The sequence below is a fragment of the Equus asinus genome, chromosome 4 (assembly GCF_041296235.1).
Source record: "Equus asinus isolate D_3611 breed Donkey chromosome 4, EquAss-T2T_v2, whole genome shotgun sequence".
NCBI lineage: Eukaryota > Metazoa > Chordata > Mammalia > Perissodactyla > Equidae > Equus > Equus asinus.
In genome coordinates this window covers 23,676,564-23,691,087 of record NC_091793.1, presented here as the reverse complement: position 1 = coordinate 23,691,087, position 14,524 = coordinate 23,676,564, and the positions used below count along the sequence as shown (strand labels likewise).

Sequence of the window (14,524 nt, the reverse complement as noted above, 5' to 3'; positions counted from 1 at the left end):
TCATCATCATCCCCCTCATCATCCCCCATCATCATCCCCATCATCATCCTCATCATCATCCCCATCATCATCCCCACATCATCCTCATCATCATCCCCATCATCATCTCCACCATCATCATCCCCATCATCATCCCCCATCATCATCCCAATCATTGTCATCCCCATCATCATCATCCCCATCATCATCCTCATCATCATCCTCATCATCCCCCATCATCCCCATCATCATCCCATCATTCCCCCATCATCAGCCCCATCATCATCATCCCCATCATCATCCTCATCATCATCCTCATCATCTCCCCATCATCCCCATCATCATCCCATCATCCCCCCATCATCAGCCCCATCATCATCATCCCCATCATCATCCTCATCATCCCCCCATCATCTCCATGATCATCTCCATCATCCCCCATCATCATCCCCACCATCATCCCCCATCATCATGCCCATCATCATCATGCCCATCATCATCATCCCCATCATCATCATCCCCATCATCATCCCCCCATCATCATCCCCATCATCATCTCCATCATCATCATTCTGGCAGCCCTTTATTGAGCATTCCCTAAGTCCAGGCACTGAGCTGAGCAGTCGGCCTGGATTACTCCTTTCTGTCTCAGCCGTCCTAAGACAGGCTCTCTTGGTCTCTCCCCTGCTCCCCTTATAGAGGAGCGAAGTGAGGCTCGGACAACTGTCTCTCGCAGGGGCCCCGCAGGGAGGAACGGCTCTGTCGGGATTCGAATCCAGAGTCGGTCAGTGGCGGCCACGCTCTGGGACCGGGAGGTGCACAGGCTCCGGGGCGCCGCGGGGGCCGCATTACAGCTCGGGCTCGCGGAGGCGGCTCACCCCTTCCGGGCTGCGGGCCCGACCTGAGCCTAGTGCACAGAGGGAGCGCGCGGCGGCGTCGGGAGGGCCCCACGCTAGGGGCCGCCCCTCCTCCAGGTCAGGGGGGTGGAGGAGCGCGAGCGCACCGAGCGAGGGCGAGGAGGGGGTACCACACCCAATCGCGGCGGGGCGGTGTCCACACAGAGAGCGGCCCCAGAAGCTCCGAGGGCGAAAGTCCTTATTCATCTCGTCCCCTTCCCGCGCCCCACCCCACTACACCCCCATTTTACAGGGGGCTCGTCCGAGGTCAGACGGCCGAGCAGAGCTGGAATGAGTTGCTCTCCGCCCGTTTCCAGACCTGATTGAGAGGCTGCGGATGGGGCGGGTGGGGGGCCGAGGACCGGCTGCTGGAGGGGAATTTGAAAGGGGGCGGAGGAGGACATCCAGGAAGGCGCCCGCACCCCCCGCACCGACCGCACCCGCCGGAGCGGAGGCGGCAGGAGACAGAGACTCGCCCGCCCCAGCGTCTCCACCGCTTCCCCCTGCCGCCCGGCTCGCGCCTCCCGGCTCTGCTGTCCCCCTTCCCCCCACCTCGCGCCTCCGCTCGCCTACCGCCTCCTGGAAAGCTCCTCTCCTCCTCCCGCCTCGCTTCCCAGAAAGTGAGCCTCTCCCCCGGGCCCCCATCCGGCCCCATCCGCCCCTACTGGTTTACCGCGTTCGCTGCCCACCTCTCCATCCCTGCTGTGCGACCCTAATCGAGTGTCTTAACCTCTCTGAGCCTTAGTAGTGGCCTCCCGTATAAAACAGATTTAAGTGGGAAAAAAATCACAAGACCCAGGTGATGGAATGCCGGCCTTTAATGGGTTAAACGGAGGGAAACGTGTGCGTCTATTTGCTTTCCGATGCAGATGTTGGCTTGTCTCTCCGCAGACACCCTGGAAGGAAAGCCAAGCTGCAGGTGAAGCGGGCTGCCTCCAGAGAGGGGAGCCTGGTCCCTGGGGGAAGGGACAAGGAGACTTACTTTTTAAATATTGAAATATATAAAGGCATAAGCAATTCCACCGAATAGATTAAGTAAAACACAAATATTTACAAAACTAAACTTTAGAAATAATACCAGTACCAGGAGGCGCTGTGAGGATTAAGCGAGATAATCGGGTGAAGCTGACAGGGAAGTTTCAGTCAGCGTCCTGCTTTGCCCGGCGCTGCCAGCTCTCAACTTCTGTCCCCCTTTCTCCCGCACTTCTCCTCGCCCACCCCTGCCCACCCCCGTAGCCCCTCCTCGTGCTGAAGCCCCTGCTGCCGCTGGCCCCGGCCTCTCGCCTCCCAGCCTCCCAGCGTGGCGAGGACCTGTGACAGTGGAGTGGCCTCAGAGGAGCTGGGAAGGGACCCGGGCAGCTGCGCCTCCGCCAGCCCCCAGGATGCCACTGAGCAGGGGGTTCCCAGCCCGACCACAGCGATCTTCCCCTCAGCCAGCTTGCGGAGTTCCGGTTTAACCTCTGATGGGTGATGAAGGGGTGGGAGGGACAGTACCAACAGCTGGTGCAGCCGCCAGTGGACCACTAGAGTGCCCTGTACGACCCCTTCCAAGACATACACCCCCAGCGTACACACACATCTGTCACAGCATCACGAGGACCGTCCCGCCGCCCACTGCAGAGCCCTGGCCCCTCGCCCTCCCTCTTCTCGTTGACTCGCTCCTCCCTCCCCTCCCCAGCCTCCTCCAGCTCTCCTCTCCATGGCCTGCCTGGGCAAGAATGTGCCCAGAGAGGGCAACAGGTGATCCTTGCCCGGGCCAGTCTGATGTGTGGCCAGTGTGGCCTCAGGGCAGGCCGGGGGGCGGGGAGGGAGCTGGCTCAGAACTAGGAACCTTTTCAGAATCTAGATAGCAGCATCTCCCAGGGCTCCAGGGCAGAGGGGAGGGGTCACCCTAACCCCCAGAAAGCCAGTGTAAGGAGTGGGACTGGCTGGGGAGCCCAGGGGACTTGGTCTTGGGACCCCCTAGAAAGACCTCCTCGCTGTTCTCCCTGTCTCCAGCCCCCTCCTTCCAGGCCACTGCCCCCAATGCAGGGGAAAGGGCCTGACACCGGGCTGGGTCTCAACAGGGCTTTCCCAGTGCACATCTCCCTCTCTCAAGAACCATCAGTGACTCCCACAGCCCTGAAGGTCAAGTCAAACCACTCAGCCTGGCATTCAAGGCCCTTCGGACCCACCTCCACTGGGCTCCCTCACATCATCTGCAGTCCTGTCTACACGGTCCCTGTCCCCACACAAACCAGCTTATTCCTTGTTCCTGCAATGCGCTGTATGCGTCCCCTGCTCAAGATGGCACAGCCTCCCCTCCCAGGAGGCCTTTCTGAAATGCCACCCCGCTGCCCCACCCGCCCTCCCCCTTCCATTCTGGGGGCTAAAAGTGCTAACCTGCAGCCTTTTGTAGAGCATAGCCCCGCCCCGGGCTGAAGACGTAGAGGCCAGAGTCTGGCCCATCTCTGAGTCTCCAGGACCCCTGGGCCAGGGTGACCACTGAAGGGGCAGAGACAGCAGGCTCTGCAGGTCAAACTTTGAGCAGAAGAGGGTCAAGCAGGGTCCAGGCCACACTCAGGGCTGCCAGGGCCACTAGGGCCCAGGAGAAGAACAGCCACTGCCTTTAACTCCAGCCTTTACACAGACCTGCAAAGTCGGTGTGATGGGCCCTTTAACAGATGAAGAAACTGAGGCTCAGAGGGACCCAGAGACTTGTCCAAGGCCACACGGGCCAGGCCCGTGTTTCCTGGGCTCCAGCTGGATTCAGCCAATGGGAGGCTCCGCTGGGAGCCGGGAGGGCGGGAGGAAGGGAGAAGCCGGGCATTTCTCCTCCGTCTGCCTTGGGCTTGGCTCCTGCCCCTCCCGGGCTCCAGCTTCCACTGGAAATGCTCGGCCTGGGTCCACCATCACGGTCCTTGGACTCCAGTATTACCACCCCCTCCCTCTGTCCCCTGGCCCAGGGGAATCCCTCTCTTGTCCCCTCTGACTCCTCTAGTCACCTTGTGTAACCAGCCCCTCTGCTGAGTCTTGAGCGTCCAGCCCCAGCCCCCAGCCCCCCACTCACTGCGGCTGCCGCTCCCTGAGCCCCTCCAGGTCCCCATGCTCACTGAGTTCTTTCGCGCCTCTGGGCCATTTCACGTGCTGTTTCCTCTGCCGGGGACGCTCTTCCTGGAGTTCTCTGCCTGGCTGGTCCGTACCCCTCAGCTCAGCGGCCTCTCAGGGAAGCCGCCCTCCATCTCCCAGTCTTAATCCGCTTGCTTCGTGGTCCCCACGAGGCCCTGACTCCTCCCTCAGAGCCCTGGGCGCTGCCTGAGGTTGCTCACCATCTGAGTCTTTGATGCATGTTGGGCTTGGCTGTCGGACGGCAAGCTCAGGGACTCCAGGCGACTGGGGCCCCTTTGTCCTGCGCACAGCCATTCTCAGTCAATCCTTGCTGAACAAATGAATGAATGAATGAATCTATAGAAAGCTCAGTGGTTAGCAGGGTTTGCAGGTGGACACATGGGCTGCTCTGGATCCCAAAACGCTTTAAGAGTTAGATGAAGAAAATGAGTGGCGCCCGGAGGAAATCTTGCCACCTGACTTGCTTATGTCCCTGAGCTCACGCAGGGAGGCAATAAATGTTTTTCCCCATTCCTAAAAGCTTCCCAGGCACCTTGGCCCTCTCCAAGCACGCACACTCGGAGCCTGGGAGGCCAGGGAGGGGGACGGGGCTGTGTGGGTCACCCGGAGGCGGATCAGGCTCTTCTCTGCCCTGGGTGACCCCTCGGGCCATGTTGCTAACTGCCAGCCTGTCCCCTCTCTGACCCAGAGAGCCCCGGGAAGGGGTGATGTCAGCGCAGCCTGAGGCAACCCGCAGGGTCTGGTCACCAGGTCAGCCTTGGAAAAGAGTCACTGGGCCTGCAAGGGGCGTGGCGGTCCCTGGCCTGTTCCCCATCAAGCCCTGGGACTGGCCCAGCCCCCCACTCCCGGCAGAGCAGGGTGGTCCCGAGTGTATGAGCACCACGCTCAGAGTCCTTCAGCCCCTCAGGACCTCGGGCTCCTGGCTCCTCTCTCTCTTCCTCGGTGAAATGGGGGCATGACAGGCGAATGGGGACACTCACAGGGAAGTGGGGAACAGGAGAGAGGAGGCAGAAAGGATGTGAGAGAGGGCACGCAGCCTGGGCAAGTCCTGTAGTCTCTCTGTGCCTCAGTTTACTCATCTGTTAAAAGAGGTCATCCGATTATGCTAAGTGAAATAAGCCAGACACAAAAGGACAGATGTTTAATTCCACTTATATGAGGCAAATTCGTAGAGACAAAGTAGGATGGCGGTTACCAGAGGGGGCGGGGGGATGGGGAGCAGGCACAGAGTTTCTGTTTGGGAAGATGAAAAAGTTCTGGAGATGGATGGTGGTGACAGTTGTGCGACATTGTGAATGTGCTTAGTGCTACAGAACTGTACCCTTAAAAATGGTTAAGATGGTAAATTTTATGTTATGTATATTTTACAACAATTTTTTTTAAAATACAACCACCAAAAAAGTGGTCGGCCCCTACCTGGCAGGGCTGCCAGGGGCTGGTACAGGGACGGGTGGGGGACGAGCACTGTGGGGCTGCCTTGAGCCAGGCTGGTGGAGGGGCTGCCCAGATCCGCCCCTCTCCTCACGTCTGGGGCCTGCCCGGGCCTCAGGGTGGGTGGAGAACAGGAGGAACTCAGGGCCCAGCAAGGAGCTCGAGAGAGCCTGGGGGTCCTGCCAGCCAGCCCCGCCACCCGGCAGTGCCGCCTCGTCTGCATCTCCGTCTGCAGCTCCGCAGGCTTTCCCCTTGCTCGGGAGGCAGACCGTGGACCATCAGGCCCATTTTCCAGGAGAGGAGACTGAGGCCACAAAGGCTCAGAGACCCCCACAGTCACATGACCTCGGCTACGGTAGGTGGGACTACAACCCACTCCCAGGCCTCTTCTGCTGCATTTCAGCCCAGCCCAGCACCGGGGAGCTGGACACAGGCACCGCCCGGGCCGAGTCCTGCCTGGACCGGCGGACTCCCCTCCTCTGTCTAATTGTCAGCAAGCGCCTGGAGAGTCTGCCCTCCTTCCCTTCTCCACCCCTGGCCACCTGAGAACATCCTCACAGAGGAGGGGCAGAGCAAGCTCCAAGAAAAAGCCAAATATCCGGTGAGAAGCTGCTCGGAACCTCCTGGAAGGCTCTGAGAATAGCAGGGGGTGGGGAGCCTACCCGGCCTCCCCCGCAGTGATGGGAGCGGCCGGCAGGTGGCAGGTGGCAGGCGGCAGGTGGGCGGCAAGGCACTGGGAGTCCAATGATTCTATCACAAACCCCATCACCGTCTGGTGGCCACCACAGAGTAAGCGCCTGCTGGATCCTCGGCAGGCACGGTGAACCGCAAGAGGCCGGCACCGCAGGTGTCAACCCCGTCGCACAGATGAGAAAAGGGGGGGCCGGCCAAGGCAATGGACAAATGGCTGTGGCTCCACAAAGGTCACACAGCACAGGAGTGCCTGGGACCTTGACACCGCATCTGTCTGAAGCTAAAATCTGAACGCAACAAGAATAGATGGAGAGAGGGAGGGAGCAAGGCGAGGATGGAGACACATGGGGAGAGAGGTGAAGGAGCCTGAGAGAAACCCACCGGCCTCTCCGACAGATAGCAGGGAGGCAGTGATATAAATGGCATTTGGGGGCTGAGTGGATGATAGGGCTGCGAGGAGAGGACGGAGTGGAGGCCTGGAGTGGGCCGGGCCTGCCTCTGAGGGCTCTGGCTGTGGCTGGGGCCCCCCCCAGGAGCTGAAGGGGGCTCTGCCCTCCCCCCCCCCAACTGCTGTCCTCCCACCCCTGTGGCTGGTTGCCCTGGCGCCTGTCCTCCCTCCCTGCCCAGCCTGGGGCCTGTGGTCCAGCTTTGGAGCCCGGGCGGGCTCCTCCCAGCCAGGTGGTGCCCTCGCTTCCTGCCCAACCTGGGCCCGGCCGGGGTGGGGAAGGGGACTTCTGAAGATCTGGGTCTTGGTCCCTGCTCTGCCACAGTGTGGCCTCGGGCGAGTCACTTTCCCTCTCCCGGCCATGTTTCCAAGATGGTGGAGCATCTCCCAGATGGTTCTATTTCTGGGGTTTTTATGCCGTCTGACAGCAGTGCCAGCTCAGAGAAAGCTCCTTGGTGCCGTCTGAAGAGCCCCGATTCTGGAGTCTAAAGAGCGGGTTCAGATCCTGACTCGCATCTACTCGTTAAGCACCTTCTAGGTGCCAAGCACTGGGCCGGCAGCCAGAGATCCTGGTCTCTTTGGTGACCTCTAAGCTTTGACAATTCTGAACCTCGGTTTCCTCTGTGAATGGGCCGGTGAGCTCAGAGCCCTCCCTGGGAACGAGGAAGAGGCTCCGATGAGACCGTTAGGGGAACTCCCACCCGGATAGTTCCCTGCCCAGTGCTGTTCCTGTGGTTCTGTAGTCGGATGGCCCTAGACCAAGCCAGGCTGGCACTCTCGGCCTCCGTCACCCTGGGGGGGCCCTGAGGTAACGTGGCACAAGGGTGGCACTGCATCTGTGGTGGGTGATGCCTCCCCGGCATCTCTGCCTCTGCCCCATGGCTCCATGCCCTCCCCAGCCCCACCCCAAGAGAGGATGCAGGCCTGGGTCCTGGGAGGCTGACTGAGTCTTCCCCTGAAGGCCCCTCCTGAAGGGGCCCAGAGAGGACAGTGCAGCAGAGCTTCAAGTCCACCTCCTGCTCCAAAACCTTCTGTGGCTCCTCACTGCCCTCCAAAGGAGCCAGACCTCCCGGCTGCCAGGCCCTTCAAGCCCTTCAGAACAGGACCAGCCTCCTTCTCTCTTCCTCGCGCATCCCTCCCCGTTCTCTATCCTCCCCTCTAGCCAGGCCTGCCTCCCCAGCATCCTCGTATGTCCCAGTTTAGTTTACTCAGGCCATTCCCACTGCCTGGAGGGCCACCTCCCATCTCCTTATGGGGGTGGGGAGAGGGAGGGTCAGGCCTGGGCGAGCCCCCTTCATGATGAGAAGGGCAGGGCCCCTCCCCCTGCGGTGCCAGCTCTGTCCAGGCCAGCACACTGTTGTCCTGCCCTGGTCCCCAGCCTCCAGATCCCACAGCCACCCCTGGGTTTTTTTCCACCCTGCTCCTCTAGAAATCCACTCAGATTTCTCCAGCGGGCCTGGGAGCCGCTGGGCTTCACTGTTGATTTTTCACAAGTGATTCTTGGCGGCAGAATTTGTCACCTGCACAATGAAAGGAAAATGAACCTTTCATCAGAGCCCGTGGGGCCTGCAGAGGCTTCAAGAGCTGCGGGAGCGGTGGGTGGGGAGGGGAAGGGGGGCCACGCTCATCTGGCTACTCCGTGCCAGGCCTGGCCAGACAGGTCTGTTTCAAGCCCCCTTTGGAGCAGGAGGAAACTGAGGCATAGAGAGCTTGAGAGAGTTGCCCAAGGTGCCACAGCAGCTGAGGGACAGTCCTGGGCAGGGAGCTTAGCTGCACCCACTCAGCACCCCGTTAATGCTGGGGAGGTGGGTCTCATGGGGTTCAAGTCACAAAGGCCGAAAGAAATAGGGCCGATGGTCTGTCCAGGGCCGCCTCCCTTCCACAGGTGGAGACTGACGCCCTCAGGAGAGCAGCGACTCGCCCAGGACACACAGCGAGGCCTCGAGGGGCAGAGCCTGGAACTGAGGGCTCCTGCCCCCCGCCAGCCCCCATACTCTGTCTGGGAGTCCCCAGGAATGGGGACCTGGCAGGCCAGTGCACGTCTTCAGCCTAAAGGTCCAGACCACACGTCCCCTCCCCTGCACCCCTTCCCCTCTCTCTCCCCCCACAAAACCATGGGCTCTGTAATCCCAGCTCAGACTGGTTGGTTGAGGGACAACCTGCCCACCCTGGGCCTCAGTTTCCCCAGGGCAACTGGGCACCACTTCTTGGTCCGCTGTGAGGACTAGCTGGCCGTGCCTGGCAGGGAGCAGGTGCGACCGAGGCTGCCTCTCCCCCGCGCCGCCTGCAGTCTGAGCTCTCTGTCTGTCTGCCTCTCGCCCGCTGTCTGTGCTTCCCGCCTCCTCCTCCTCCCTCACCGCTGCTCACCCGTCGGCCCCTCCCGCAGCTCAGGGCCGTGAAGATGATCAAAACGCCCTGCCAACCAGGGAGGGAGCAGAGGCGGCAGAGAGAGCCTCGCGGGCACTTTTCATCTCACTGGGAAATCCAGGGCCCCCCAGCGGGCCTCGCCTCCCCACCAACCTCCAGCACCCCACCCTCTTTCTCACCCCCAGCCCCCTCCAGACCCTGCTGATCTCCCGGCCCCTCCTCCCTCCAGCCCCAATCCCCTCTAGCCCTCGTCCCCCAGGCCTCTGGATCCCTTAGGCCTGTCAAATGGGGGGGGGGGTGCAGCACAGTGGGGGAAGGGCGAGGGGCTGAGCAAGGCTCCCCACCCATCCACGCGCCCACCTGGCAGCCCCAGGGGCTCTGAGAGCCACATGCAGCTCGCACATGGCAGAGGCACCAGCCACCACCCCTCCACTCACCAGGCACAGGGCCCACCGCCCCCTCCACACACTGAGTGACAGACTCCCTCCCACACTGGGCTGGCTGCACCGACTCCACACCCACCGCGACCACACGAGTGAGCTCACACACACACTCACTCACTCCTCATGAAGGGCCATCACGTCCTTCCTTTCGTCCTGGAACACTGGCTGTGGCTGTCCCCGGGCACGGAGGGTGTTTTGTGTCATCGTTCAGTGTTTGTGTCCACGAGTCGTCCTCCTCCTTCCCCCAGGACCTGTCATCCGCTGACCCAGTGAGACCCCAGGTGCAGCCCTGGCCCCTCACTTCTGTTCTCCCCGAATCCTCCCCTCATCTCCTCGAAACACTCACCTCTCTGGGCCACGGTTTCCCATCACTAAACTGGGCTGACGATGCCACCCCAGGGCTGACGTGAGAATTAAATGAGATAGTGCTGGCAAAGCGCTGGCCAGGCCCAGCTCGACAGGGCGGGGCCGCCATTCCTGGGCTTGTTGCTGAGACCGGCTTCCCCCAAGAGGGCTCAGGCCGGTGCATGAGCTGGGCACCTTCCTGGGTCCCCACACCAGGCCCGTGAAGGGTCGTCACCGAGGGGCCAGCGGGCATGGGGGTGGGGTGAGATTGTCCTGGCTGAGGCTGGAGGAGCCACCAGCCCAGTGGGGGCCCCTCCCCACCCCCTGCGGTCCTCAGAGGCCCTGGCAGCTGCTCTGTCCCCACCCCAAGCACCCTCCCACCTTCTTCCTCTTATTTCTCTTTGGAATCGCTTCTCCAAAACTTCATTTTGAAAGAAATCGATTTCCAAGCTGCTTGGAGATGCAATTTGGTTTTTCATTTTGAAGAAATGATGGTTAAGGGAAAGTTTGGAGACTTAATCACCGTGGAAGGCCATGGAAATAAAGAATTCCTCTGCCCCGGGCCAGAGACCGCCAGGCCTGTGCGCATCTCTCATTGTGACAGCGGAAAACAAGGGCGCACAGGAAGGCACGGGTCCCGACACACACATGTGCCACGTGCTCACATGTACCCACAACAGACACACACGCACAGGGCATGCACACGTGTGCACACGCACACAGCCCCCGCTCGGTGAGCGGCCTGCCCCACTCCTCAGGGATCCCCACACCTGCCTGCAGCCCCCTCAGCAGTGCAGGACGGGGGCGTGGCGGGGCTGCATCTGCCCCCGGCTCCGCTGCCTCCTGCTCTGAGGCCCACCTTACCTTCACTATTTCTGGGAGGGGTCGGCTTCCACACCTGTTCCGAAGCTCGATTCCAGACCCGAAGCTGCAGACATTCATAATCGGACATCCCTGCCTTGTTTGTTAACTTCCACGGGCTCCCTATTGCCCGGCTGGGCAAGGATCATAACCAAAACCACGGACGTAACAGTCCTCACCTCCTGCTGCCGAAGTTCATCCGCACTCGATATCCCGGCCGCCCCAACACACCGGCCGTTGCTGCAGCTGTGCCTGGGACAGCAGCCTCCACATCGTGGATGAACACACTGAGCTCAGAGAGGTGGAGGGACTCACCCAAGGTTGCACAGCTGGTAGGTGGCAGTTCACACACACACACAAGCTAGTCACTGGGCCTCCAATCTACCATTATCAGTCCATTCATTCGCATCTGGAAGATTTCCAAGGGTTCTCTATGAAGATGAAGATGCCCCTGGGAGGCAACAAAAGACCCCGAATTGCTAAAGCAATCCTGAGAAAAAAAAACAAAACGGGAGGCATCACAATCCCTGACTTCAAAACATACTACAAAGCTACAGTAATCAAAACAGCATGGTACTGGTACAAAAACAGGTGCACAGATCAATGGAACAAAATTGAAAGCCCAGAAATAAAACCACACATCTATGGGCAGCTTATCTTTGACAAAGGAGCTGAGGGCATACAATGGAGAAAAGAAAGTCTTTTCAACAAATGGTGCTGGGAAAACTGGAAAGCCACATGTAAAAGAATGAAAATTGACCATTCTTTTTCACCATTCACCAAAATAAACTCAAAATGGATTAAAGACCTAAAGGTGAGACCTGAAACCATAAGGCTTCTGGAAGAAAACGTAGGCAGTACACTCTTTGACATCAGTATTAAAAGGATCTTTTCGGACACCATGCCTTCTCAGAGAAGGGAAACAATAGAAAGAATAAACAAATGGGACTTCATCAGATTAAAGAGCTTCTTCAAGGCAAATGAAAACAGGATTGAAACAAAAAAACAACCCACTAACTGGGAAAAAATATTTGCAAGTCATATATCTGACAAAGGCTTAATATCCTTAATATATAAAGAACTCTCACAACTCAATCACAAAACATCAAACAACCCAATCAAAAAATGGGCCGGAGACATGAACAGACATTTCTCCAAAGAAGATATACTGATGGCCAATAGGCACATGAAAAGATGCTCATCATCACTGATCATCAGGGAAATGCAAATCAAAACTACACTAAGATATCACCTTACACCCGTTAGAATGACAAAAATATCTAAAACTAATAGCAACAAATGTTGGAGAGGTTGCGGAGAAAAAGGAACCCTCATACACTGCTGGTGGCAATGCAAACTGGTGCAGCCACTATGGAAAACAGTATGGAGATCCCTCAAAAAACTAAAAGTAGAACTACCATACGATCCAGCCATCCCACTACTGGGTATTTATCCAAAGAGCCTGAAGTCAGCAATCCCAAAAGTCCTGTGCACCCCAATGTTTATTGCAGCACTGTTTACAATAGCCAAGACGTGGAAGCAACCTAAGTGCCCATCAACAGCCGAATGGATAAAGAAGATGTGGTACATATATACAATGGAATACTACTCAGCTGCAAAACAGAACAAAATCATTCCATTTGCAATAACATGGATGGACCATGAGAGAATTATGTTAAGTGAAATAAGCCAGCGAGAGAAAGATAATCTGTGTATGACTCCACTCATATGAGGAATTTAAAACTATGGACCAAGAACAGTTTAGTGGATACCAGGGGAAAGGTGGGGTGGGGGGAGGGCACAAAGGGTGAAGTGGTGCACCTACAACATGACTGACAAACAATAATGTACAAGTGAAATTTCACAAGATTGTAACCTATCAATAAGTCAATAAAAAAATTTAAAAAAAAAAGGGGGAAAAAAAAAAGATGCCCCTGGGAAAAGCAAAATGCCTAATACTTTAAGGCAAGAAATCCCCCAAATTCCCTGGATCTGGGGCTAGAACAGACTCTAAATTCCATCCAGTCTGACCCCTCTGATATTTGAATCCACTTTGCAGTACCCGCCTGTGGCTATTCAGCTGTGCTTGCACACCTCCAGGGCTGGGGAGCTCACTCCCCTCTCCTGTGAAGGCTGGAGGCCCTCTGTATGCTGAGCCCGCTGGGCTTCTCCCACCCTGGGTGTCAGGCCTCCCCACTGGGGCTCCCAGCCCTCCCTCTCCTGGTTGCCATCAGCCCCAGAGGACCAGTCGAGGTGCCCTCCTCACTCCAGGCCTTGGCCAAGAGCAGGAACTTCCCAGACCTTCTTGGGTTGGCAGTTCACAGACACCCCACCCCCGCCTCCGTAGGAGGTGTTTGGCCCTCAGGCTGGAGCAGGTGGGGTACGAAGTGGGCCTGGATGGCTGGGGGATCTGCCCGGGGGTGTCCATTCTCCTGGGAGCCACCTGCCCGCACCTCTCTCCCGCTCACCCGCTGGCTCACTTCTCACTGGTTGAGCTGGGTATTACCACGTGCTGGGTGCGTACAGCAGTCAGTCAGTCCGCAGCTGCCCGGGGAGCGCCTGCTGTGGGCCAGGCACTGGCCCGGGCTGGGCTGGTGATGCTGATGGGCAGTCCTGGGTCTCTGGCTCCCCGAAGACTTTTGATGGCCTGGAAAAGGGCAAGCCCACCATCAAGGCAACGTGGGTGCAGATGCTCGCCCCGCCACAGCTCCCACAGGGAGTGGGAGCCGGGCTCCTCTGCCTCTTTGGGCCTCAGTTTCCTCATGATGGAACCAGGAGTCAGCAAAGAGTTGCGTGCTCATGAGGGGCAGAGACTGACCGGTGGGTGGCCCGGTGGCCCTGCAATGGACTCCCGCAGCAGAGGCTGGCCGTGGAGAGGCGCCAGCACGTGAGGCCCAGCCCTGGGGACCAGCAGGCCCTCGGCCCGGATTCCCAGCACCTGCCCCAGTTTGGCCGATGGACCGGCCTACTTCTACTCAAGGATGCTTGGAGGTTACTGAGAAGCCCCCAGGGACCCCAACCACCCCCATCCACCCCCACCTCCAGCCTCAACTTCATCCTAGGCGCACACACTCAACTCCCAGCTTGGCAGAGGGTAAGCCAGGCATGAGGGAGGGTAAGCCCCCTCCCTCCCGGGTGTGTCAGATCCCTCAGCCCCTTCCCCTTCCTCATTAGAGAATCCTCACCCCCTCATCGGGGAAGCTCGACGCATGTGGGGCTCTGCAGGGCGCACGTGTTCCCCCTGGCTGTGCTTACACCCACTTCATGGTCAGCTCCCACTCCCGGCTTTCTCCAGCCCGGAGCGCTCAGGCTCACTGCCTTCGGGATGTGGCTGTGCCCACAGAAGGGAAGGCTCAGGTTTTGAGTTTCTAAATAAAAAGCTGAAACTTGTGTCAGAACGGCACTGACGGGAAGAAAATTCTGGCCCAGTCTGTGGGCCCCGAGGCCACTGGGGAAGCCCTGTTTCCCCTTTCCTGAGACGTGGGAGGAGAGAAGGAAGCTCTCTGGGTGAGGGAGGAGAGAGTGGCAGTTGAGAGGGAAGTGCCTGGGGGCTCCTGCCCCCGAGGATTCTGGGATCCAGGAGGAGCCCCACGGTGCCAGGGGCAGCACCTGGCAGTCTCAGGCACTCCCGGCGTGGGGGCTGCCCGGGCGGGGGAGAGGGAGGGCTGCCCCGAGGACACCACACCAGAGAGGGCCTGGCAGCACCGACCCCATGACACCCCGACAGGGGGACGCTGCCAGGGGGACGCTGCCAGGGGGACGCTGTCCAGCCCACACCCACCCACATGACCCCACATGGCTGGGGAGCATTTCGAGGCAGACCAGGGTCCCCTTGGGGTCTGTAGGGGGCTGGACCACCACCCCTCCCTGCCCTGCTCTGCCCTCCCCACCTCGGGCCTCGCCCTTCATCTGCCGACCCCCTCCTGGCCTGCCTCGGTTGTGCCCCAGTGCGAGGT

General features: G+C 59.1%; 1 protein-coding gene and 1 long non-coding RNA gene across 2 annotated transcripts; both read right to left on the bottom strand.

Moving 5' to 3' along the window:
- Positions 1-1,685: 1,685 nt before the first annotated feature.
- On the bottom strand, positions 1,686-7,415 carry LOC106837638 (uncharacterized). Its single transcript, XM_070508504.1, has 3 exons — positions 7,254-7,415; positions 3,968-6,949; positions 1,686-1,831 (listed from the first exon to the last, which is right to left on the bottom strand). Exons 1-2 carry the CDS (start codon positions 7,413-7,415, stop codon positions 5,969-5,971), a joined length of 1,143 nt encoding a protein of 380 aa, XP_070364605.1. The 3' UTR covers positions 1,686-1,831; positions 3,968-5,968.
- A 1,738-nt stretch (positions 7,416-9,153) lies between these two features.
- Positions 9,154-13,891, bottom strand: LOC123283213 (uncharacterized). Its single transcript, XR_006523809.2, has 3 exons — positions 13,754-13,891; positions 13,037-13,215; positions 9,154-11,058 (listed from the first exon to the last, which is right to left on the bottom strand). It is a non-coding gene; the product is annotated as an uncharacterized lncRNA (long non-coding RNA).
- Positions 13,892-14,524: the final 633 nt, after the last annotated feature.

What these genes read in the sequence shown, in the direction of transcription:
- LOC106837638 (XM_070508504.1), bottom strand. Translation starts at nt 7,415, where the DNA reads ATGCCGGGGAGGCATCACCCACCACAGATGCAGTGCCACCCTTGTGCC. An exon ending in CTGGGCAGGGAACTATCCGG is followed by an intron (nt 6,950 to 7,253) that starts GTGGGAGTTCCC and finishes CCCCAGAAATAG; the next exon opens with AACCATCTGGGAGATGCTCC.